The 26960-nt window shown below is 45.1% G+C and overlaps 1 protein-coding gene across 1 annotated transcript; it reads left to right on the top strand.

The window, feature by feature from the left end:
• Positions 1-432: 432 nt before the first annotated feature.
• Positions 433-25611, top strand: LOC120061622 (kinesin heavy chain-like). Its single transcript, XM_039011524.1, has 40 exons — positions 433-561; positions 2096-2183; positions 2466-2539; positions 2818-2922; positions 3067-3115; positions 3229-3284; positions 3448-3535; positions 4007-4131; positions 4536-4640; positions 4955-5103; positions 5394-5542; positions 6263-6447; positions 6637-6705; positions 11589-11795; positions 12025-12171; positions 12610-12798; positions 13067-13184; positions 13395-13412; positions 13526-13543; positions 13678-13695; positions 13830-13847; positions 13982-13999; positions 14134-14151; positions 14286-14303; positions 14417-14434; positions 14548-14565; positions 14700-14717; positions 14852-14869; positions 15004-15021; positions 15255-15316; positions 15415-15527; positions 15689-15790; positions 15943-16003; positions 16183-16254; positions 16366-16470; positions 19332-19548; positions 19815-19980; positions 20112-20194; positions 25348-25375; positions 25533-25611. Exons 1-40 carry the CDS (start codon positions 433-435, stop codon positions 25609-25611), a joined length of 3336 nt encoding a protein of 1111 aa, XP_038867452.1.
• Positions 25612-26960: the final 1349 nt, after the last annotated feature.

A 26960-nucleotide genomic window follows, 5' to 3' on the forward strand; every position in this document is an offset into this window, starting at 1 on the left:
CAGTCTCACCTTCAACCAGCCTGACCGACTGTGCCGTCATCTATCTGACAACGACACATCTGAGAAAAACATCCGTGACTACGTCCATCTTTCAAGATTTAGCCAGAGGAGGAATTTGGCAAAAAATCTATATATTCTTACAAGGATGTAACCCATTGCGATTTTAATTTGAATTTATATGCATGGCCTATTTTGCTGCGACATGCTTGAAGCATCATTTTTGGCCTCTAAATTGTAGTTTATCTGTTGTCAACTGTCAAGCGTTACCTCTTGAGTTGAAATATTGTTCTACCTTTAAGACATACGTTTAAGGACGTTTCTGGTTGCATCTTCGCAGATCGTTCATTCATTATTTTACGATCGACGGGCTGCAAATTGCTTTAATCTGATTCTCGATTAGTTTATTCCAACCCCATCCATTGAATTTGCGCAATGGCCGATGTAACCTCAGAATGTAATATCAAAGTTTTGTGTCGCTTTCGCCCCCTGAATCAATCGGAGATTCTGCGTGGGGATCAATTTATCCCTAAATTTCAAGGAGATGACAGTGTCAACGTTGGGGTAAGGCGCTTTGTTTCACATATGCTCATTAATAAATAATTAATCTGTTATGTTTTCGTTTGGACTGTCAATAATAACAATGATTTGTGATTGAAATTACGCCCTACCTGATTATTTACAATCATTGTTACTGCGTAGCCTAGCCTGTAAAGGCAAATGTGATTCTATTCAGTAAGACATCAGTTGAGCATTCAGTGCAGTCGGCTCAGTGTAGGCCCATTTACTGGTCATGTTTTATTTTCTGCAGTTACATCGGCCCCCATATTCGATACCAACTTACATTACATTTTTCCTTGCTTAGGCTATGAATAACATACATGAAAACGGGCTGAAGATACTACAGGCCTATTTGGATGATCTACCTAGCCTGTCTATAATATTGCTTTGATTATTGGGGAGATGTTCAGGATAAAACATTCAGGCTGCTGTTATTCGTGTTGTAATGATTTGGTTCGTAGGTAATGGCAATGGTACATTAGATATATGTACAGGGAATGTAGATACTGTAGGCCACAGATCAATGCCAGTACATAAAACACAGTGTCACTCAATCAGTCCCTCTTCAGACAGGCCTACTAGTCTTTATGAGTCGATCAGGGCCAGGACAGAGTGGAATGAGGTGGTGGATTCATTTAGAGCTTAGCTAAGGATGTTCATGGAAACCTTAGACTGACCTCTTCAGTCATAATTCTTAACAATGGGCCAAGAACCTGTTCTCTTATTGCACATGGAGGAGAGGATCAATATCATTCTACTGTTTAGGATTGATCCACTCTCCTCTGTGCCAGACTGACTCTGGACAATGCCTCTCTGTGGACAATGATTTTGTCATGGGGATGCGTCTGTAGTGCTAGTGATCAGATACTCTTCTGTTTTTCTAAAAGGATTGACATTCAATATATTATAGGCCTACAATTCAAGTTTGAATGATCCTCTATGCATTCTGAATGATTTCCATATTTGAAGACCTGACGTGTTAAAATCCAGTCTGAGTCAAGCTCTTGGTTATGTGTCATCTGCTTCAGTCAATGATAGCCTATATGACATCATTTCCCAAAGGCTTACATGACTAGCATGTGGTGAAGAGACAAGCAGGGTTGCATTCAAGATCACATCATTGTGAAATGATTCTAAACCTTTTTGGTAGGCACTGAGCAGATTAAACACTATTCTTTCCAAGCTCTATCCTAGGACGTTTTGGAAACAGGATTATTTCTCTACGGTTTTGGTTTTGGTCCTTATTGTTTCTGACCTTTTTTCATCTGTCCCTTTAATTGATTCAGTGATTGACAAACATATATTGTCTATCACTATCCATAAATAAGGAACCAAGAACAAACTTGATTGCATTTCCATTGTTTGTTTGTTTGGCATATACAGTATACATGAAATAACAATGCTAATTCGAAAGACAATTGGAGACAAGAAAATGTCCCTCATTATGTCTAGGCTATATCTTGCTTCATCCTGGTCTGTGTAGTTACAGCTACCATTTTTGGTTTACAAAATTACCTAATGTCTTTGTGTCTCCCAGGGGCGGTCCTATGTGTTCGACCGGGTTTTTCCCACCAACACCACTCAGGAGCAGGTCTACAATGCCTGTGCTAAGCAAATTGTCAAGGGTAAGGACCAGATACTGTCAACAATGGCAGAACAACATCCACATGCAGTCTATGGAGGTGTATTAGAGAGATACAAGAGAAATCGACATGGGGTTTTGACTCATCAATTGATTAAACCAGTCGGTGACATCACACAGTATTACTTGCTGCCGTTGTTTCCCATAACTGTGTTCATATTAAATGTTGTTGGTGTCTTTCTTATTTTCAGACTTGAAGGCCTGAAGAAATTCTTTAATTTGTATAATTTCCTCAAATTATCTTGGTTTCCCTCTGTTTATATAGATGTGCTGGGTGGATACAATGGCACTATTTTCGCATATGGACAGACGGCCTCTGGGAAGACTCACACCATGGAGGTACAGTGGGAGTCATTAGAATGATGAAAAAAACAAATATACATAATCCAGTATTTTAAAATACTTTTTATCTTCTGAAAAAGTGATGATCTCGCATTATGAAATAACTCCATAAATCAGCATAAATATGGCTTCAGTTTGGTTTCAATCAAAATGTAATACCCCGGATCTTTGGGGGCATTTGTACACCCTCTGGTAAATAGTTTTGGAAAAACACTGCTTGTAATGATATGAGGATTTTAAACACCAGAGACTGACTGCACAGTATGTCTTTATAGGGCAAACTGCATGACCCCAATCAGATGGGCATCATCCCCAGGATTGCAGAGGACATCTTCAACCATATTTTTGGCATGGATGAGAACCTGGAGTTCCACATCAAGGTTTGGATTCATCTCCATCTCCTCATCCAAATTTAGGATGATACCACAATGACTCAGTGGCAATAAGTATTGCTCTTACATGAAGCCACAGCATGTTTGACTTTTGATTGTGATTATCTTATCTTTTCTCTTTCCTCTACTAAGGTTTCATATTTTGAAGTCTATATGGACAAAATTCGTGATCTCCTGGATGGTTTGTACACAGTTTACCGAAATGTTATATACCAAGTCCACATCCAATGCCATTACTGAGCCAAATCTTCTTCAAAGACTGTCTGCTCTAAAGGTGATTTATTTATCTTGTAGTGACCAAGACTAACCTGGCTGTTCATGAGGATAAGAACAAGATCCCATATGTAAAGGTGGGTTTACCAAGGCCAACCATACCTAACTACCCCAACATCTGTTTATAACTGTGCATTAGATTTTCCAATAAAAAAGGAGCATGCATATTCATTATTAACCCTTTATTATCTCACTCCTCTACCATCCCTGTCTCCCCCTTCCCCACTCCCTGTGATGTAGGGTTGCACTGAGCGCTTTGTGTCCAGCCCTGATGAGGTCATGGATGTCATTGACGAGGGGAAAAACAACCGCCATGTTGCCGTGACCAGTAAGCCTTCAGAATGTTTCATTCCCCCACTATCCATCTAAGAAGATAATCCAGTGCCATGTTTTTCTGCTAGCAGGAGAGTTGCATGGTTAGTGAACTGTATGGTGACAGTTCAGCCATGTGACTCATTATGGCTTATATAGCATCACTTCTTCCCACTTGTATTCTACTTACAAGCAGTATCTCTACGTATATGGAGGACCTTCTCAATTACAAGGGTCCAACTGGGTGTCTGCTGGCTAATGAAGAGAATGACTCCGATATTGGTCCTATCCTGAAATGTTTTTTATAGAGTACATTGCATACTCTCATTTGCATCGTATATCAGTGAGAAACTTGCATTATTGATCCAGAAAAGCATTGATTCTGCCCATCAAAATAAACAAAACACACGTAAATCCCTTAATACACTGTAGGCTTATTTTGTGCAAAGATGCTCATTTGACTCCATGTTGTTCTCTCTCCTCATAGACATGAATGAGCACAGCTCTCGCAGTCACAGCATCTTCCTGATCAACATCAAGCAGGAGCATACGGAGACAGAGCAGAAGCTGTGTGGGAAACTCTATCTGGTGGACTTGGCTGGTAGTGAAAAGGTAAGACCTGTCTGTCTGTCTGCCTGTCTGGTTTACCTGGCTGGGCTAAGGTGAGAGAGACTATGGACCGCTAAAGCCATTTCTCCTCTGTATACTCCATTGTAGCAGCATCGGCAGCAGCATTTCTCAGAACCAAGAGATGATGTATGGAGCCATGTCCACAAGGACACTGGCAGCTTTTAGTGACCTTTCCATGGGTCATTAAGTCACAGTCGGTAATTCAGTTTCTCCATCTCTCTGTTTCTCTCCCTCTCTCTGTTTCTCTCTCTCTCTGTTTCTTTCTCTCTCTCTGTTTCTCTCTCTCTCGGTTTCTCTTTCTCTCTCTCTGTTTCTCTCTCTCTGTTTCTTTCTCTCTCTCTGTTTCTCTCTCGCTCTCGGTCTCTCTCTGGCTCTCTCTCTCTCAGGTCAGCAAAACCGGTGCTGCGGGCGCCGTCCTTGATGAGGCCAAAAACATCAATAAGTCTCTGTCCGCTCTGGGCAATGTGATATCTGCTCTGGCTGAAGGGACGGTGAGTCCAGTACACAACTGTCCACCTTACTTATCATTCATCCCAGCACCTCCAGCACCTCCACACATCCATCCGTATCAACTTACTGCACATTCATCTCCAAGCCACCATGCCAACTCAACCCATGGACCTGCTAATTAAAGTTCACAACTCTCAGTGCCAACCCATCTGAAGCCTAGTCAATGCCAACTCACTACTCACCACACACACCAATGCCAACCTTCTCCTGGCCTTACTCTGCCAGCAAGGTTAACTGAGTGCTGTATTTGTACTCCTACTCACTTTATCTCTTCTTCCTCTGTTTTATTTGGCAGAAAACTCACGTGCCGTACCGTGACAGCAAGATGACCCGTATCCTGCAGGACTCTCTGGGGGGAAACTGTAGGACCACCATGTTCATCTGCTGCTCCCCCTCCAGCTACAACGATGCCGAAACCAAATCCACCCTGATGTTCGGACAACGGTAACAAACACTCAGCCCACTCTGTCTTCTCCCCACACCGATAATGTACTCATTTAGCAGGTTCTACACTCTGCTCACAATTCTACTCAAAAACGGCCAATGTGTTATCATGTCCGTAGTCAAAGGATTTTGAATACAGTATTTCCTAAACCCGTATTCATAATCTATTGCTCCAGAATAAATATACAGTATATACTATATAAACCTGTATTATATTATCCCCACTATAATGAATACAATCTGTGACTGCATCATTATGGCATTAACCCCCATTCGCTCTACCTTCGCAGTGCTAAGACCATCAGGAACACGGCGTCCGTCAACCTGGAGCTAACGGCCGATCAGTGGAAGAGGAAGTACGAGAAGGAGAAGGAGAAGAACAAGACCATGAAGGAGACCATCCAGAGGCTGGAGGCTGAGCTCAACCGCTGGAGGAACGGTTAGACTTACTGAGAGATAAAAGGCTTGACACATTCTATAGGTCATAATTACATTCCTAGTTTGTTACATTTCATTCTTGTTAATTACAGTTTTTTTTCACAATGTTGATTAATTTATAGTTGTAAAGGTATGCGTAAATGGCTGCAGGGAAGTCAGGCGCAGGAGAGCAGAATTGGGTAGCAAACGGACCCCTTTATTACGGCTAACAGACACATGGCACTAAGAACAATAAACAAATACGGGTTGACATAAACCGGCGCAAACCAGTCTGATGTGCACATACACGTAACAACAAACAATTCCACACACAGACAGGGAGGGGGGGGCAGAGGGTTAAATACACGTCAAATAATGAGGGAATGTAAACCAGGTGTGTGGGAAAACAAGACAAAACAAATTGAAAATGAAAAGTGGATCGGCGATGGCTAGAAGACTGGTGACGTCGACCGCCGAATGCCGCCCGAACAAGGAGGGGAACCAGTCTTAATATACTTTGCCTTGCAAAATGCTTGCCTTGCATATTCTTGATACGCCTATAACTCTGTTTACCTAAGGATGGGAACAAGGCACATCGTGTCAGCACACTTATGTTCCAGGAAAAAGCTTGTCTTAGCTTCTCTAGACAGATGAATAGGAAGTCCATTCTCTTAAGAGCTGACATAGGCTGCTGACCCATCATCTCCTTTCTCCATCCTCTCCACTCTTCATGCTCCTTCAGGGGAGAACGTTCCTGAGACGGAGAGGACCACTGCTGACGTGGTGCGTCTGGAGTCGGTGGAGGAGCGGAGTCCCATGATGATCCTGGACAACGACACCTCCTCCATCGTGGTGCGCATCTCCGAGGAGGAACGTCAGAAATACGAGGAGGAGATCCGCAAGCTCTACAAGCAGCTGGACGACAAGGTTAGTGTCTGTTCAAACACACACACACACATACACACACTCATTGGGGGGTATGGAGATATACAGATGCACACGCTGTATACAAAAAAACAAAGTAGACCAGTATCCTTTAAAACAAACAGTACAATGTCCTCAATTCATTTCCACCAGTAGACCGAGTGACCATAGTGTGTGTGCGTGTCTCCACAGGATGATGAGATCAACCTGCAGTGTCAGTTGGTTGAGAAACTGAAGGAGCAGATGCTGGATCAGGATGAGGTGAACTCTCTCGGACACACACTCTGTTCCCCTCTCTGTCTGTGTCTCTGTTCCCCTCTCTGTCTGTATCTCTGTTCCCCTCTCTGTCTGTATCTCTGTTCCCCTCTCTGTCTGTATCTCTGTTCCCCTCTCTGTCTGTATCTCTGTTCCCCTCTCAGTCTGTATCTCTGTTCCCCTCTCTGTCTGTATCTCTGTTCCCCTCTCTGTCTGTATCTCTGTTCCCCTCTCTGTCGGTATCTCTGTTCCCCTCTCTGTCTGTATCTCTGTTCCCCTCTCTGTCTGTATCTCTGTTCCCCTCTCTGTCTGTATCTCTGTTCCCCTCTCTGTCTGTATCTCTGTTCCCCTCTCTGTCTGTATCTCTGTTCCCCTCTCTGTCTGTATCTCTGTTCCCCTCTCTGTCTGTATCTCTGTTCCCCTCTCTGTCTGTATCTCTGTTCCCCTCTCTGTCTGTATCTCTGTTCCCCTCTCTGTCTGTATCTCTGTTCCCCTCTCTGTCTGTATCTCTGTTCCCCTCTCTGTCTGTATCTCAGTTCCCCTCTCTGTCTGTATCTCTGTTCCCCTCTCTGTCTGTATCTCTGTTCCCCTCTCTGTCTGTATCTCTATTCCCCTCTCTGTCTGTATCTCAGTTCCCCTCTCTGTCTGTATCTCTGTTCCCTTCTCTGTCTGTATCTCTGTCTGTATCTCTGCTCCCCTCTCTGTCTGTATCTCTGTTCCCCTCTCTGTCTGTATCTCTGTTCCCCTCTCTGTCTGTATCTCAGTTCCCCTCTCTGTCTGTATCTCTGTTCCCCTCTCTGTCTGTATCTCTGTTCCCCTCTCTATCTGTATCTCTGTTCCCCTCTCTGTCTGTATCTCTGTTCCCCTCTCTGTCTGTATCTCTGTTCCCCTCTCTGTCTGTATCTCTGTTCCCCTCTCTGTCTGTATTTCTGTTCCCCTCTCTGTCTGTATCTCTGCTCCCCTCTCTGTCTGTATCTCTGCTCCCCTCTCTGTCTGTATCTCTGTTCCCCTCTCTGTCTGTATCTCTGCTCCCCTCTCTGTCTATATCTCTGTCTGTATCTCTTTCTGTATCTCTGCTCCCCTTTCTGTCTGTATCTCTGTTCCCCTCTCTGTCAGTATCTCTGTTCCCCTCTCTGTCTGTATCTCTGCTCCCCTCTCTGTCAGTATCTCTGTCTGTATCTCTGTTCCCCTCTCTGTCTGTATCTCTGTTCCCCTCTCTATCTGTATCTCTGTCTGTATCTCTGTTCCCCTCTCTGTCTGTATCTCTGCTCCCCTCTCTGTCTGTATCTCTGTTCCCCTCTCTGTCTGTATCTCTGTTCCCCTCTCTGTCTGTATCTCTGTTCCCCTCTCTGTCTGTATCTCTGTTCCCCTCTCTGTCTGTATCTCAGTTCCCCTCTCTGTCTGTATCTCTGTTCCCCTCTCTGTCTGTATCTCTGTTCCCCTCTCTGTCTGTATCTCTGTTCCCCTCTCTGTCTATATCTCTGTTTGTATCTCTGCTCCCCTCTCTGTCTGTATCTCTGTTCCCCTCTCTGTCAGTATCTCTGTCTGTATCTCTGTTCCCCTCTCTGTCTGTATCTCTGTTCCCCTCTCTGTCTGTATCTCTGTTCCCCTCTCTGTCTGTATCTCTGTCAGTATCTCTGTCTGTATCTTTGTCTGTATCTCTGTTCCCCTCTCTGTCTGTATCTCTGTTCCCCTCTCTGTCTGTATCTCTGTTCCCCTCTCTGTCTGTATCTCTGTCTGTATCTCTGTTCCCCTCTCTGTCTGTATCTCTGTTCCCCTCTCTGTCTGTATCTCTGTTCCCCTCTCTGTCTGTATCTCTGTCAGTATCTCTGTCTGTATCTTTGTCTGTATCTCTGTTCCCCTCTCTGTCTGTATCTCTGTTCCCCTCTCTGTCTGTATCTCTGTTCCCCTCTCTGTCTGTATCTCTGTTCCCCTCTCTGTCTGTATCTCTGTCAGTATCTCTGTCTGTATCTTTGTCTGTATCTCTGTTCCCCTCTCTGTCTGTATCTCTGTTCCCCTCTCTGTCTGTATCTCTGTTCCCCTCTCTGTCTGTATCTCTGTCTGTATCTCTGTTCCCCTCTCTGTGTATCTTTGTCTGTAGCTCTGTTCCCCTCTCTGTCTGTATCTCTGTTCCCCTCTGTCTGTATCTCTGTTCCCTTCTCTGTCTGTATCTCTGTTCCCCTCTGTCTGTATCTCTGTTCCCCTCTCTGTCTGTATCTCTGCTCCCCTCTCTGTCTGTATCCCTGTTCCCCTCTCTGTCTGTATCTCTGCTCCCCTCTCTGTCTGTATCTCTGTTCCCCTCTCTATCAGTATCTCTGTCTGTATCTCTGTTCCCCTCTCTGTCTGTATCTCTGTTCCCCTCTCTGACTGTATCTCTGTTCCCCTCTCTGTCTGTATCTCTGCTCCCCTCTCTGTCTGTATCTCTGTTCTCCTCTCTGTCAGTATCTCTGTTCCCCTCTCTGTCTGTATCTCTGTTCCCCTCTATGTCTGTATCTCTGTCTGTTTCTCTGTTCCCCTCTCTGTCGGTATTTCTGTCTGTATCTCTGCTCCCCTCTCTGTCTGTATCTCTGTTCCCCTCTCTGTCTGTATCTCTGCTCCCCTCTCTGTCTGTATCTCTGTTCCCCACTCTGTCTGTATCTCTGTTTGTATCTCTGTTCCCCTCTCTGTCTGTATCTCTGTTCCCCTCTCTGTCTGTATCTCTGTTCCCCTCTGTCTGTATCTCTGTCTGTATCTCTGTTCTCCTCTCTGTCTGTATCTCTGCTCCCCTCTCTGTCTGTATCTCTGTTCCCCTCTCTGTCTGTATCTCTGTCTGTATCTCTGTTTGTATCTCTGCTCCCCTCTCTGTCTGTATCTCTGTTCCACTCTCTGTCCGTATCTCTGTTCCCCTCTCTGTCTGTATCTCTGCTCCCCTCTCTGTCTGTATCTCTGCTCCCCTCTCTGTCTGTATCTCTGTTCCCCTCTCTGTCAGTATCTCTGTTCCCCTCTCTGTCTGTATCTCTGTTTCCCTCTCTGTCTGTATCTCGGTTCCCCTTTCTGTCTGTATCTTTGTCCCCCTCTCTGTCAGTATCTCTGTTCCCCTCTCTGTCTGTATCTCTGTTCCCCTCTCTGTCTGTATCTCTGTTCCCCTCTCTGTCTGTATCTCTGTTCCCCTCTCTGTCAGTATCTCTGTCTGTATCTCTGTTCCCCTCTCTGTCTGTATCGCTGTTCCCCTCTCTGTCTGTATCTCTGCTCCCCTCTCTGTCTGTATCTCTGTTCCCCTCTCTGTCTGTATCTCTGTTCCCCTCTCTGTCTGTATCTCTGTTCCCTTCTCTGTCTGTATCTCTGCTCCCCTCTCTGTCTGTATCTCTGTTCCCCTCTCTGTCTATATCTCTGTCTGTATCTCTGCTCCCCTCTCTGTTCCACTCTCTGTCAGTATCTCTGTCTGTATCTCTGTTCCCCTCTCTGTCAGTATCTCTGTCTGTATCTCTGCTCCCCTCTCTGTCTGTATCTCTGTTCCCCTCTCTGTCAGTATCTCTGTCTGTATCTCTGCTCCCCTCTCTGTCAGTATCTCTGTTCCCCTCTCTGTCTGTATCTCTGTTCCCCTCTCTGTCTGTATCTCTGTTCCCCTCTCTGTCTGTATCTCTGTCTGTATCTCGGTTCCCCTTTCTGTCTGTATCTTTGTTCCCCTCTCTGTCAGTATCTCTGTTCCCCTCTCTGTCTGTATCTCTGTTCCCCTCTCTGTCTGTATCTCTGTTCCCCTCTCTGTCAGTATCTCTGTCTGTATCTCTGTTCCCCTCTCTGTCTGTATCTCTGTTCCCCTCTCTGTCTGTATCTCTGTTCCCTTCTCTGTCTGTATCTCTGCTCCCCTCTCTGTCTGTATCTCTGTTCCCCTCTCTGTCTATATCTCTGTCTGTATCTCTGCTCCCCTCTCTGTTCCCCTCTCTGTCAGTATCTCTGTCTGTATCTCTGTTCCCCTCTCTGTCAGTATCTCTGTCTGTATCTCTGCTCCCCTCTCTGTCTGTATCTCTGTTCCCCTCTCTGTCAGTATCTCTGTCTGTATCTCTGCTCCCCTCTCTGTCAGTATCTCTGTTCCCCTCTCTGTCTGTATCTCTGTTCCCCTCTCTGTCTGTATCTCTGTTCCCCTCTCTGTCTGTATCTCTGTCTGTATCTCGGTTCCCCTTTCTGTCTGTATCTTTGTTCCCCTCTCTGTTCCCCTCTCTGTCTGTATCTCTGTTCCCCTCTCTGTCTGTATCTCTGTTCCCCTCTCTGTCTGTATCTCTGTTCCCCTCTCTGTCTGTATCTCTGTTCCCCTCTCTGTCTGTATCTCTGTTCCCCTCTCTGTCTGTATCGCTGTTTCCCTCTCTGTCTGTATCTCTGTCTGTATTTCTGTCCAGGCATCTCTTGGCCACGCAAAGGTCTTCTTCACAAATGTATTGTGATACAAATCTTGATTATCCTGAATCTAAACATGTTGGTAATATAGGTAGTTTATAGTGCTATTTGTGTTATGGACACTAGGGGGACTAGTGGTAGAGGTGACGTCTAATGGGGATTCAATGTCAGTGCATGTGCACTAGGTCTATACAGAACGTAGTAGAATTATCACCAAGCAAACAAATAGCCTGGAATCCTCTACATATCCTACCCAATATATGTGATAATCTGATACATTTGACTGTATTTGCCATTTCCTACCCTTTCAGTTAGCCGGCAAATCTCTTTCAATAGATCAGTTGTCATAGCAGCAGGGATGACTCTGTGCCAGTTCTAAATCTAGGCCATCTGTGTGTGGTTGTGTACTGTGTGTGAATATTACTTATATTGTGTGTTGTCTGTATACTGTGTTCCTACATAAGATCATGTTTGTGAGGCTGTGTTTATGTGATCGTTATCACTCTCTCTCTCTCCAGCTGCTGGCATCTTCTCGTGGGGATGGGGACAAGGTGCAGGCAGAGCTGGGTCGTCTGCAGGTGGAGAGCAGCTGTGCCAAGACAGAGGTGAAGGAGGTGCTGCAGGCCCTGGAGGAGCTGGCCATCAACTATGACCAGAAGAGCCAGGAGGTGGAGGAGAAGGGCCTGCAGAACCAGCTGCTGGCCGACCAGTTGGCCCAGAAGATGGTGGGTCAGCAGGGCATAAAAATACATAGAGTGGACAGAAAGTCTACTATGAACTTCTATAAAGTCTTGTATGAAGTCTTTATGGATTCTTTGCTCTACTTGAAATGACCAGAGGTCTGCCAACGTGGTGGCATTACTTAGCTGACATTTCTGCATAAGTAAATCTGTAGCCTATGTCTCTCGTTTATTCCACTCATCTCTCTCTCCTTCCATCCTGTCTGCTGTGCAGGCCAGTCTGATGGAGCTGGAGGCAGAGCTATCCCACATGCAGGAAGTGAGTGGTCAGCAGAGGAAGCGCATCGCTGACGTCCTCAACGGCCTGATGAGGGACCTAAGTGAGTTCAGCACCATTGTGGGCAACGGGGAGATCAAGCTGGTGAGTTAATTACATCTCTTACTGCTCTCCTAGAACTGCTGAGAGGTAGAACAATTAGGTAGATTAGTAGCAGAGGAGGTTGGTGAGGGGAGGACAGCTCATAATAATGATGGAATGGAGTGAATGGAATGGTATCAAACACATCGAAAACCAGGTGTTTGATGTGTTTGAGACCATTCCATACATTATGTTCCAGCCATTACAATGAGCCTGTCCTCCCCATTTAGAGTGCCACCAGCCACCACTGATGGGCAGAGAGAGAGGTTTTGTATACGGTATACTCTTCAGCTTAGGAGCCACCACCCCATCTTTAAAATCCACCCTGTCCGCCCCCTCTCTCATCCCTGCATCTCTCTCCCTCTGTGTACCTTTCTTTCAATCCCTCTCCCTAATTTTCTCTAATCTGTCATTCTCTCTCTCTCTCTCTCTCTGCTGTAGCCGGTGGAGATCAGCGGGGCGATCGAGGAGGAGTTCACGGTGGCCCGTCTCTACATCAGTAAGATCAAGTCGGAGGTCAAGTCCATGGTGAAGCGCTGTCGCCAGCTGGAGAACCTGCAGCTGGAGTGTCATCGCAAGATGGAGGAGACGGGCCGCGAGCTCTCCTCCTGCCAGCTCCTCATCTCACAGGTCAGCCTCCAGCTCTACTGGTCACCTCAATATCAACATCACAACTTGCTAGAATGACTATACTATACACAGCATATGTATAGAAATACATAGGGTATGTTGATACCGTGTATACATACAGTAGATACACTTTACCACTGCACACTATGAAAACATTCTTCCCTCATGTCATTGACAAACTTTAGAGACTTTGTACATTTTCTAAACTATATAGATGGGAGTGTAGTGTCCCACGTCAGCTGAGTGACTCTGTTTGGGGTGTTCGCAGCATGAAGCCAAGATCCGGTCTTTGACGGAGTACATGCAGAGTGTAGAGCTAAAGAAGAGGATGCTGGAGGAGAGCCACGACTCCCTCAGCGAGGAGCTGGCCAAGCTGCAGGACCCAGGTAACACATCGCTATATACCTGTACCACACCTGTACACACCCTCCACCCTCACTTCAGCCAAGCTGCAGGACCCAGGTAACACATCGCTATATACCTGTAACACACCTGTACATACCCTCCACCCTCACTTCAGCCAAGCTGCAGGACCCAGGTAACACATCGCTATATACCTGTAACACACCTGTACATACCCTCCACCCTCACTTCAGCCAAGCTGCAGGCCCCAGGTAACACACCTGTACACACCCTCCACCCTCACTTCAGCCAAGCTGCAGGACCCAGGTAACACATCGCTATATACCTGTAACACACCTGTACACACCCTCCACCCTCACTTCAGCCAAGCTGCAGGACCCAGGTAACACATCGCTATATACCTGTAACACACCTGTACACACCCTCCACCCTCACTTCAGCCAAGCTGCAGGACCCAGGTAACACATCGCTATATACCTGTAACACACCTGTACACACCCTCCACCCTCACTTCAGCCAAGCTGCAGGACCCAGGTAACACATCGCTATATACCTGTAACACACCTGTACACACCCTCCACCCTCACTTCAGCCAAGCTGCAGGACCCAGGTAACACATCGCTATATACCTGTAACACACCTGTACACACCCTCCACCCTCACTTCAGCCAAGCTGCAGGACCCAGGTAACACATCGCTATATACCTGTAACACACCTGTACACACCCTCCACCCTCACTTCAGCCAAGCTGCAGGCCCCAGGTAACACATCGCTATATACCTGTAACACACCTGTACACACCCTCCACCCTCACTTCAGCCAAGCTGCAGGACCCAGGTAACACATCGCTATATACCTGTAACACACCTGTACACACCCTCCACCCTCACTTCAGCCAAGCTGCAGGACCCAGGTAACACATCGCTATATACCTGTAACACACCTGTACACACCCTCCACCCTCACTTCAGCCAAGCTGCAGGACCCAGGTAACACATCGCTATATACCTGTAACACACCTGTACACACCCTCCACCCTCACTTCAGCCAAGCTGCAGGACCCAGGTAACACATCGCTATATACCTGTAACACACCTGTACACACCCTCCACCCTCACTTCAGCCAAGCTGCAGGACCCAGGTAACACACCTGTACACACCCTCCACCCTCACTTCAGCCAAGCTGCAGGACCCAGGTAACACATCGCTATATACCTGTAACACACCTGTACACACCCTCCACCCTCACTTCAGCCAAGCTGCAGGCCCCAGGTAACACACCTGTACACACCCTCCACCCTCACTTCAGCCAAGCTGCAGGACCCAGGTAACACATCGCTATATACCTGTAACACACCTGTACACACCCTCCACCCTCACTTCAGCCAAGCTGCAGGACCCAGGTAACACATCGCTATATACCTGTAACACACCTGTACACACCCTCCACCCTCACTTCAGCCAAGCTGCAGGCCCCAGGTAACACATCGCTATATACCTGTAACACACCTGTACACACCCTCCACCCTCACTTCAGCCAAGCTGCAGGACCCAGGTAACACATCGCTATATACCTGTAACACACCTGTACACACCCTCCACCCTCACTTCAGCCAAGCTGCAGGACCCAGGTAACACATCGCTATATACCTGTAACACACCTGTACACACCCTCCACCCTCACTTCAGCCAAGCTGCAGGCCCCAGGTAACACATCGCTATATACCTGTAACACACCTGTACACACCCTCCACCCTCACTTCAGCCAAGCTGCAGGACCCAGGTAACACATCGCTATATACCTGTAACACACCTGTACACACCCTCCACCCTCACTTCAGCCAAGCTGCAGGCCCCAGGTAACACACCTGTACACACCCACCACCATCACATCAGCCAGTCTACATGACTCAGGTAACACACATGTACACACCAGACCCAGATAACACACCTGTACACACCCTCCACCCTCACTTCAGCCAGGCTACAGGACCCAGGTAACACATCTGTACAAACCCTCCACACTCACATCAGCCAGGCTGATGGACCCAGGTGGGAAAACATATCTTATAGATCTCTTTCTATGTTACAGATAACTCTCTGCTTGAAGAGAAGGATGGAGAGAAGGGTGAGACCGAGGAGGGTAACGTCAAGGTAAACATGGATTCCAATAATGCTAATTATGTCACCCAGTAATGACTGAGATAAAATGAAACCGGCAGTGTGATTTTCCTCATTGTTTGGTGGTTCAGAAGGTTCCTCGGCAGCAAGGGGAGGAGTCTCACCGTGGTCTGCACCACATGCAGATGGCCCGTCTCCGGGATGAGATCAACGAGAAGCAGAGGATCATCGATGACCTCACTGAGTCAGTGTCATCAGAACTACTGGAAGCCTCTACATTTATGTGCCATTGATGAGATAAAACAATGATGAAAACATTCACTTCACTTTTAAAAACCTTCAACCTTCAACTTTTTGTCTCTCTCTCTTATTAAACATGATATCATCGGTCTCTCTCTCTCTCAGTCATAACCAGAAGCTGCAGATTGAGTTGGCTCAGGTGCTTGCCGACTTTGACCGTCTGAAGAGCGTGGACAGCAGCAAGAGCGAGCGGCTGGAGGAGCTGTCGTACGTCTGAACACACATAAACACACAGATAAACACACACATAAACACACACACACTGACACAATGTGAACTCACTTCACAGTTTAACAAAGTTAAGAAATGTGTTCTGATTTTGATGTTGCTGATAAGGAAGTGTTTCCTCTTCCTGTCAGATTTCTACATGAGCGCCATGAGCAGACCAAGCAGGATCTCAAAGGGCTGGAGGAGACTGTCGTGAGTGGCCCTCTCTCTCTTACCCTCCTTTCTTCCTCTTTCTCTCCCTCATTCCCCCTATATCCCTTTTCTTGCCTCATCTCCCTCTTTCTTCTCTCTCTGCTTTAACTCTTATTTTCTGCACCTTCTCCCTCTTTTTCCTTATTTTCCTTAACTTCTTCTACATCTTTGTTTTTCAGGCCCGAGAGCTCCAGACCCTCCACAACCTGCGCAAGCTGTTCGTTCAAGACCTCACGTCGCGGGTTAAAAAAGTGAGTGAGAGATGGAGAAAGAAAGACAGAATATAACCCTATTAATCACGATGAAGGGTACGAAACCCCCCTTTCCTCTCTCTCTCTGTTCCTCCCTTCTTTCTTACACAGAGTTCCGAAATGGAACCTGATGATAGTGGGGGGTCTTGCACCCAGAAACAGAAGATTTCCTTTCTTGAGAATAACCTGGACCAGCTTACAAAGGTTCACAAACAGGTGAGAGCCTCACAGGATAGTTGTGTTGTCTGACTTGTTTTGATAAAGTAAAACCTAACTAGAAACCTCTCTCCAGCTCTAAGTGTGAACACCTCACAACCTAGCATCATCCCTTTCCCCCTTGCACAGTCAACTCTCTACCCTTCCCACTGGGCACAGATGTCAATTCAACGTCTGTTCCACATTGGTTCAATGTAATTTAGTTGAAATGATGAGGAAACAATGTTGATTCAACCAGTTTGTGCACAGTGGGTTGGCTCCTCTTGGCTCTGTTCCACTCACTCTTTTTTCCCCTCTTGTCCTTGTGCTGTTTTGTGTGTGTGGGCATGGATGTGTGTTTGTGTGTATGCGTGTGTCTTTATGTGTTTGTTTCAGGGGTTTCTGTTGTTGTTGTTGTTGTTGTTGTTGTGTGCGTTGAGAGCACACTCTGCAGATGATGGAGTGTTACGGACAGGTACAGGCCCTCGCTTCTCCTTCGCCTTCATGCATCCCTTTTTCTTCTGTATATTTTCAACCTAAAATTTCCCTCTGCTTTGGGCACTATCCATTAGGATTCTACAGGGACACAAACGGCTCGATGCTTCCTTAACACTCTTTCTTTACATGCAATATTTTTAATGGATCTGAGAGATGTTTGAAAGAGAAAAAGAGTGAGTCGTATGTGAATGTGAGCTCGTGTGATGCAATACTCACAAAGATGTTGTCACGTGTTATCTGACTGGTTTTTAGCTGTTTTAGTCTGGCATGAAAGAGGAGGAAAGTTTTCACAGTATATTTACTAGAGGTCGACCGATTATGATTTTTCAACGCCGATACCGATTATTGGAGGACCAAAAAAAGCAGATACCGATTAATCGGCCGATTTAATTTTCTTTCTTTCTTTCTTTGTAATAATGACAATTACAACAATACTGAATGAACACTTTTATTTTAACTTAATATAATACATCAATAAAATCAATTTATCCTCAAATAAATAATGAAACATGTTCATTTTGGTTTAAATAATGCAAAAACAAAGTGTTGGAGAAGAAAGTAAAAGTGCAATATGTGCCATGTAAAAAAGCTAACGTTTAAGTTCCTTGCTCAGAACATATGAAAGCTGGTGGTTCCTTTTAACATGAGTCTTCAATATTTCCAGGTAAGAAGTTTTAGGTTGTAGTTATTATTGGACTATTTCTCTCTATACCATTTGTATTTCATATACCTTTGACTATTGGATGTTCTTATAGGCACTATAGTATTGCTAGTGTAACAGTATAGCTGCCGCCCCTCTCCTCGCCCCAGGGACACATCGACCACAGCCACCCTCGACGCATCGTTACCCATCGCTCCACAAAAGCCGCGGCCCTTGCAGAGCAAGGGGAACAACTACTTCAAGGTCTCAGAGCGAGTGACGTCACCCTGCTAACTAGCTAGTCATTTCACATCGGTTACACTGGCCTAATCTCGGGAGTTGACAGGCTTGAAGTCATAATCAGCTCAATGCTTGAAGCACAGCGAAGAGCTGCTGGCAAACACACGAAAGTGCTGTTTGAATGAATGCTTATGAGCCTGCTGCTGCCTACCACTGCTCAGTCAGACTTCTCTATCAAATATCAAATCATAGACTTAATTATAACATAATAACACACAGAAATACAAGCCTTAAGTCATTAAATGGTCAAATCCGAAAACTATCATTTCGAAAACAAAATGTTTATTATTTCAGTGAAATACGGAACCGTTCCGTATTTTACCTAACGGGTGGCATCCCTAAGTCTAAATATTACTTTTACATTGCACAACCTTCAATGTTATGTCATAATTATGTACAATTCTGGCAAATTAATTACGGTCTTTGTTAGGAAGAAATGGTCTTCACATAGTTCGCAACGAGCCAGGCGACCCAAACTGCTGCATATACCCTGACTCTGCTTGCACGGAACGCAAGAGAAGTGACACAATTTCCCTAGTTAAAATAAATTCATGTTAGCAGGCAATATTAACTAAATATGCAGGTTTAAAAATATATACTTGTGTATTGATTTTAAAGAAAGGCATTGATGTTTATGGTTAGGTACACATTGGTGCAACGACAGTGCTTTTTCGCGAATGCGCTTGTTAAATCATCACCCATTTGGCGAAGTAGGCTGGGATTCAATGAGAAATTAACAGGCACCGCATCGATTATATGCAACGCAGGACAAGCTAGATAAACTAGTAATATCATCAACCATGTGTAGTTAACTAGTGATTATGTTAAGATTGATTGTTTTTTATAAGATAAGTTTAATGCTAGCTAGCAACTTACCTTGGCGTCTTGCTGCACTCGCGTAACAGGTAGTCACAGCCTGCCCCGCAGTCTCCTCGTGGAGTGCAATGTAATCGGCCACAATCGGTGTCCAAAAATGCCGATTACCGATTGTTATGAAAACTTGAAATCGGCCCTAATTAATTGGCCATTCCGATTAATCGGTCAACCTCTAATATTTACTTTTGAATGATATCATGATTTTATGCTAAGGGATATGAGAGAAGAAACATTTAAATTCAAAATACTTATGTGATACAAGATATTCAGGGGACACAAAAATATTGAAAGAAAACTTGCTCATGTGGGTAAATTTAGCATTTGGGGAGTCATAAACGCATAGTTTTATGCCAAGGTCAGTATCCAGTCTCCTCTCCTTCACTGTTGTTAATACAATCTCTTTTTCCCCTTATTACCCAGTCTCATCCCACCCCTCTCTTACCTTATCCATCCCTGATCAATAAATATTCCGGCAAGAAATCTCTCTTCCCTTGTGTCACTCTTATTTCTCCTCACTTCCTCTCTTTTCTCTCTCTCTCTCTCTCTTTCTTTCTGTATTTCTCTGTAGCTGGTTCGTGACAATGCAGATCTGCGTTGTGAGCTTCCAAAGTTGGAGAAACGTCTTCGGTCTACTGCTGAGAGAGTTAAGGCCCTGGAGACGGCACTGAGGGACGCCAAGGAGGGCGCCATGATCGACAGGCGTCGCTACCAGCAGGAAGTGGACCGCATCAAAGACGCCATGAGAACCAAGAACACTCTGAGACGCCCCCATGCTGCACAGATCGGTAGCGCACCCACCCCAAATACAGTTCTACTGACTGTGCTGATATGTCCTCTGTTTATGGAGAGCTTCATAGACAGTCATAGATAAATATAATAAATGATCGGAATGACACAGAACATTTTGAAGATAAAATAGGTGCTTAGATATGGGTCAAATGTATCTATTTTAAGTAACAGGTGGTATATATATACGTATATGTTAAAAAAACAAACATAATTTACCTCTGTATTGTAATATTGATTGATTGGCCTCTGTGTTATCCTGCAGCCAAACCAGTGCGTCCGAAGCAGCTGCCAGTGTGCTCTCCTACCAACCCGTTCTACACACATGTCAGTGAGCCGGCCAACACCTACAGTAATGCCCTGTTCCAGAGTGCCATCACAGAACAGACCACCGTACCTAACTCTCAGCTCAGCTCCGTCCAGACAAACATGTAAGTCCCATCTCACACAGTCATATTTATATAGATCAATCCTTTAAGTAAATTTAGCTTTGAATAGTTTACTTGTATTGGTGTGTTATTAGACTCAGGAGTGACGGTGTTCTATTGTCTATGTTAAGCAGAGTGTCCACAGGACTGGGCTACAGAGCAGTCAACCCCACAGACATGCTGGAGTCCTACCCACTCAACATAGACAGGGATAACGGTGAGTCCCAGAGCCATACAGTTCACCCATCACCCACACCAACAGTTCTGCTTTTTACTGTATATTACATTTTACAGTGGTTAGAAGCTTGTAATGAAGTAATTGAATGTCAGAAAAAAATATAGTAAAAAGTTTAGACACACCTTCTCATTCAAGGATTTTTCTTTATTTTTTACTATTTTCTACATTGTAGAATAATAGTGAAGACATTAAAACTACAATAACACATGCGTTTGAGCCAATCAGTTGTGTTGTGACAAGGTAGGGGTGATAATCAGAAGATAGCCCTATTTGTTAAAAGACCAAGTCCATATTATGACAAGAACAGCTCAAATAAGCAAAGAGAAACGACAGTCCATCATTACTTTAAGACATGAAGGTCAGTCAATCAGGAAAAAGCTAAGAACTTTTAAAGTTTCAAGTGCAGTCACAAAAACCACCAAGCGCTATGATGAAACTGGCTCTCATGAGGACCGCCACAGGAAAGGAAGACCCAGTGACCTCTGCTGCAGAGGATAAGTTCATTAGAGTTACCAGCCTCAGAGATTGCAGCCCAAATAAATGACACATCTCAACATCAACTGCCGACCAGACGAGCTAAATTACTTCTATGCTCGCTTTGAGGCAAGTAACACTGAAACATGCATGAGAGCATCAGCTGTTCCGGAGGACTGTGTGATCACGCTCTCCGTAGCCGATGTGAGTAAGACCTTTAAACAGGTCAACATTCACAAGGCCGCAGGGCCAGATGGATTACCAGGATGTGTACTCCGAGCATGCGCTGACCAACTGGCAAGAGTCTTCACTGACATTTTCAATCTGTCCCTGACTGAGTCTGTAATACCAACATGTTTTAAGCATGTGCCCAAGAATACTAAGTTAACCTGACTAAATGACTATCGACCCGTAGCACTCACTTCTGTAGCCATGAAGTGCTTTGACAGGCTGGTCATGGCTCACATCAACACCATTATCCCAGAAACCCTAGACCCACTCCAATTTGCATACCGACCCAACAGATCCACAGATGAGGCAATGTCTATTGCATTCAACACTGCCCTTTCCCACCTGGACAAAAGGAACACCTATGTGAGAATGCTATTCATTAACTACAGCTCAGCATTCAACACAATAGTGCCCTCAAAGCTCATCACTAAGCTAAGGACCCTGGGACTAAACACCTCCCTCTGCAACTGGATCCTGGACTTCCTGACGCACCAACCCCAGGTGGGAAGGGTAGGGAACAACACATCCGCCACGCTGATCCTAAACACGGGGGCCCCTCAGGGGTGCGTCCTGTACTCCCTGAACACTCATGACTGCATGGCCAGGCACGACTCCAACACCATCATCAAGTTTGCCGATGACACAACAGTGGTAGGCCTGATCACCAACAACGATGAGACAGTCTATAGGGAGGAGGTCAGAGACCTGGTCGTGTGGTGCCAGGACAACAACCTCTCCCTCAACGTGATCAAGACAAAGGAGATGATTGTGGACTACAGGAAAAGGATGACCGAGCACGCGCCCATTCTCATCGATGGGGCTGTAGTGGAGCAGGTTGTGAGCTTCAAGTTCCTTGGTGTCCACATCCCCAACAAACTATCATGGTTCAAACACACTAAGACAGTTGTGAAGAGGGCACGACAAAGCCTATTCCCCCCCAGGGGACTGAAAATATTTGGCATTGGTCCTCAGATCCTCCAAAGTTTCTACAGCTGCACCATCGAGAGCATCCTGACTGGTTGCATCACTGCCTGGTATGGCAACTGCTCGGCCTCCGACCGCAAGGCACTACAGAGGGTAGTCCCTATAGCCCAGTACATCACTGGGGCCAAGCTTCCTGCCATCCAGGACCTCTATACCAGGCAGTGTCAGAGGAAGGCCCTAAAAATTGTCAAAGACTCCAGCCACCCTAGTCAAAGACTGTTCTCTCTGCTACCGCACGGCAAGCAATACCGGAGAACCAAGTCTAGGTCCAAAAGGCTTCTTAACAGCTTCTACCCCCAAGCCATAAGACTCCTGAACAGCTAATCAAAGGTCTACCAGATCCCTCTTTTACGCTGCTGCTACTCTCTGTTTATTATCTATGCATAGTCACTTTAACTCTACCTACATGTACATATTACCTCAACTACCTCGACTAACCGGTGCCCCCGCACATTGACTCTGTACCAGTACCCCCTGTATATAGCCTCGCTATTGTTATTTTACTGCTGCTGTTTAATTATTTGTTACTTCTATTTTCTACTTATCTATTTTTTCTACTTAACACTTATTTTTCTTAACTGCATTGTTGGTTAAGGGCTTGTAAGTAAGCATTTCACTGTTGTATTCGGCGCATGTGACAAATTTATTTGTTCAGAGAAGACGTGAACCAGGCCTTCATGGTCGAATTGCTACAAAGAAACCACTACTAGAGGACACCAATAAGAAGAAGAGACTTGCTTGGGCCAAGATACACGAGCAATGGACATTAGAATGGTGGAAATCTGTCCTTTGGCCTGATGAGTCCAAATCTGAGTCCAACCGCCGTGTCTATGTGAGACGCTGAGTAGGTGAACGGATGTTCTCCACATGTGTGGTTCCCACCGTGAAGCATGGATGAGGAGGTGTGATGGCTTTGCTGGTGACACTGTCAGTGATGTATTTAGAATTCAAGGCACACTTAACCAGCATGGCTACCACAGCATTCTGCAGCGATACGCCATCCCATCTGGTTTTGTCACGCCCTGACCTTAGAGATCCTTTTAATTCTCTATTTGGTTAGGCCCGGTTGTGACTAGGGTGGGCAATCTATGTTTTCTTTTTCTTTGTTGGCATGGTATGGTTCCCAATCAGAGGCAGCTGTCTATCGTTGTCTCTGATTGGGGATCATATTTAGGCAGCCTTTCCCACCTATTGTTTGTGGGATCTTGTTTTTGTGTAGCTGCCTGTGAGCAGCACAGAATGTCACGTTTCGTTTTCTTCTGCATTGTTTTTGGTGAGTTTCATAATTATTAAACATGTGGAACTCTAAGTACGCTGCGCCTTGGTCCATTCATTCAGACAAGCGTGACAGGTTTGCGCTTAGTGGGACTATCATTTGTTTTTCAACAGAACAATGACCCAACACACCTCCAGGCTGTGTAAGGGATATTTGACAAAGAAAGGGAGTGATGCATCAGATGACCTGGCCTCCACAATCACCCGACCTCAACACAATTATTTTATTTATTTTACCTTTATTTAACTAGGCAAGTCAGTTAAGAACAAATTCTTATTTACAATGATGGCCTAGGAACAGTGGGTTAACTGCCTTTTTACCTTGTCAGCTACGGGATTCGATCTAGCAACCTTTCGGTTACTAGTCCAATGCTCTAACCACTAGGCTCCCTGCCGCCCCAATTGCTAACCATCTCTAGCAATTGAGATGGTTTGGGATGAGTTGGACCGCAGAGTGAAGGAAAACGCAGCAAACAAGTGCTCCGCATATGTGGGAACCCCTTCAAGACTGTTGGAAAAGCATTCCAGGTGAAGCTGGTTGAGAGAATGCATGAGTGTGCAAAGCTTTCATCAAGGCAAAGGGTGGCTACTTTGAAGTACTTTGTTTCACACTTTTTTGGTTACTACATGATTCCATATGTGTTATTTCATAGTTTTGATGTCTTCGCTATTATTCTACAATGTAGAAAATAGTAAAAAATAAAGAAAAACCCTTGAATGAGTAGGTGTCCAAACTTTTGACTGGTACTGTATATACAGTGTATTCGAAAAGTATTCAGACCCCTTGACTTTTTCCATGTTTTGTTACTTTACAGCCTTAGCAAATGTATAAAAAATATAAAATATTGCATTTACATAAATATTCAGACCCTTTATTCAGTACTTTGTTGAAGCACCTTTGGCAGCGATTACAGCCTAAATTCTTCTTGGGTATGACGCTACAAGCTTGGCACACCTGTATTTGGGGAGTTTCTCCCATTCTTCTCTGCAGATCCTCTCAAGCTCTGTCAGGTTGGATGGGGAGCTTCGCTGCACAGCTATTTCCAGGTCTCTCCAGAGATGCTCAATTGGGTTCAAGTCCGGGCTCTGGCTGGGCTACTCAAGGACATTCAGAGGCTTATCCCGAAGCCACTCCTGTGTTGTCTTGGCTGTGTGCTTAGGGTCGTTGTCCTGTTGGAAGGTGAACCCTCGCCCCCAGTCTGAGGTCCTGAGCGCTCTGGAGCAGGTTTTCATCAAGGGTCGCTCTGTACTTTACTCTATTAATCTTTCCCTCGATCCTAACTAGTCCCCCAGTCCCTGCCGCTGAAAAACATCCCCCACAGTATGATGCTGCAACCTTTATGCTTGTTTTTTGGAAAACTCCAAGTGGCCTGTCATGTGTCTTCTACTGAGGAGCGGCTTCCGTCTGGCCACTCTACCATGATTGGTGGAGTGCTGCAGAGATGATTATCCTTCTGGCAGGTTCTCCAATCTCCACAGAGGAACTCTGGAGCTCTGTCAGAGTGACCATCGGGTTCTTGGTAACCTCCCTGACCAAGGCACTTCTCCCCCGATTGCTCAGTTTGGCTGGGGGGCCAGCTCTAGGAAGAGTCTTGGTGGTTCTAAACTTCTTCCATTTAAGAATAATGGAGGCCACTGTGTTCTTGGGGACCTTCAATGTTGCAGACATTTTTTGGTACCCTTCCCCAGGTCTGTGTCACAACACAATCCTGTATCTGAGCTCTACGGACAATTCCTTCGACCTCATGGCTTGGTTTTTGCTCTGACATGCACTATCAACTGTGGGACTTTATAAAGACAGGCATGTATCTTTCCAAATCATGTCCAATCAATTGAATTTACCACAGGTGGACTCCAAGTTGTAGAAACGTATGCACCCAAGCTCAATTTGGAGTCTCATAGCAAAGGGTCAGAATACTTATGTAAATAAGGTGTTGCTGTTAATGATATTTAATACATTTGCTAGAATTTCCCCCATTTTTTTTTTGCTTTGTCATTATGGGCTATTGTGGGTAGATTGCTGAGGATTTTTAAAATTTAATACATTTTAGAATAAGGCTGTAACGTAACAAAATGTGGAAAAAGTCAAGGAGTCTGAATACTTTCCGAAGGCACTGTACAGTATATACACACTAATCCTAACTATTCCCTGTTATATTCATGAACAGGAAACACTGTAGACATCAATGACAACAGGTAAGCATATCATCGTCTCTATTGTATATTGTAAAAGCATTACAAAGAGACTAATATTACTCCCACTTCTACCTCTGTCACTCTATTATTACTACTACTACTACCAGTTCTACTTCTCCCTCTCTACAGTACTGAACAGTGTAGTGTGTGTCTGCAGGAGTGATGGGCACTGTGGCAGTGAGGTGGAGGACCCAGGCAGACTGTACATCATTCAGCAGGAGACTGCTGCAAGTTAATGCCATGGTAACTAACGAGCACGCACACAGGCGCGCACACACATTAACTCTCTCATCACACGCATTGTTTACATTCACAACAAATGATGAATTCAATATACATGTTGAAGGATGAATTCCTACTCCTTGTTTGAAACGCATCTCCTAACGATCTATTTCCTTTTCTTTCCACAGATGACCAAATACTGTATTCAGGACCGCTCCCATATATTTGCATGCAGCCGTCTAGCTTCCCTCCCCCTGCACCCATACATGGCCACTGATTCTCCCCTGTAGTCCCAAGCTCAGCCCCATGCTCCCAATGGCGACCACCCTCACACTCCTGTGATTAGAACACATCGTAATGTATACTCCTGTAGAGGTATTGACCAGCACTGTTTCTGTGTATGTACAGTTCCACTTTACTCGACAGTGGCATCATAATGCTGACCTATAGCACCGTCATAACCATGCCCTGGCGCCTCTCCTATAAGACTTAATGCCAGCCTACAACAAAGGATCTCACTCTGCATGTTGCCCAGCTAGCTGAGTAGCCAACTAAATCTGTGCATGTTTCATGACAGTGTTACTCAATTTGCTATAAACTGGCATGAACCACCACAGTGGTATTGACAGATGTCATGTAGAGTTTATGATGCTGTTGTATTAGCTGTATGATGCCATTGTCCAGTCAGTACTGAGGCATGTGGAACTCAGCCATGCCCTATGCCCTTTAGAGTCTAACCCAGCCTTAATAATAATGACAGCTGATTTCACATGATCATAACATGCAGTCATGTGTGTACATATATAGAAGTACAGTATCTGTGTATTTACTACCTCTAGATCTACTGATACAACTTATCAACTTATATCATCATTCCAACATGTTGTTATATTAGTGGATTGTAAGGCAGTGAAGGGAGCTGTTATGTCCTGTCAACTGATTTGTTTGTACAAAGATTCCTCCTCCTTAACATCATGAAGTAAGGTATGATGTTATTGATGAGATAGTCACATCTCTATTTTAAAATGGTGCCCCTTCTACCTGCTCTGTGTATTCTGCTATAGGGCACAACATCATGCCAACATTTCCCAACCCCTATAAAAAAAACATTATTCAATATACCACAAAACACCTTCTGGATGTGTTTTTAAACTGCTCCCAACCGAGCTGCCACCAGTATGGGGTTTGAAAGCATTTTATTTGATTGTAACATTGGCATGTTAGTAATGGCAGCTGACCAATGCGAACTTTACATGGTCCTGTGCTCTGCTGTGTTTTCTCAGTCAGAATCCTGATCAACCAATCGGGACAGAGAAAACCAGCAGCTGCTGGAGCTGTGATTGAGAGAACCAAGGTCTTTTGA

Source organism: Salvelinus namaycush, chromosome 16 (genome assembly GCF_016432855.1).
Source record: "Salvelinus namaycush isolate Seneca chromosome 16, SaNama_1.0, whole genome shotgun sequence".
NCBI classification, from domain to species: domain Eukaryota; kingdom Metazoa; phylum Chordata; class Actinopteri; order Salmoniformes; family Salmonidae; genus Salvelinus; species Salvelinus namaycush.

Excerpts from the sequence above, each read along its gene's own strand:
- LOC120061622 (XM_039011524.1), top strand. The coding sequence starts at position 433 with ATGGCCGATGTAACCTCAGAATGTAATATCAAAGTTTTGTGTCGCTTT. Across the intron at positions 11,796-12,024 it reads ACCAGTTGGCCCAGAAGATG|GCCAGTCTGATGGAGCTGGA; the intron begins GTGGGTCAGCAG and ends TCTGCTGTGCAG. Across the intron at positions 19,549-19,814 it reads CCCCCATGCTGCACAGATCG|CCAAACCAGTGCGTCCGAAG; the intron begins GTAGCGCACCCA and ends GTTATCCTGCAG.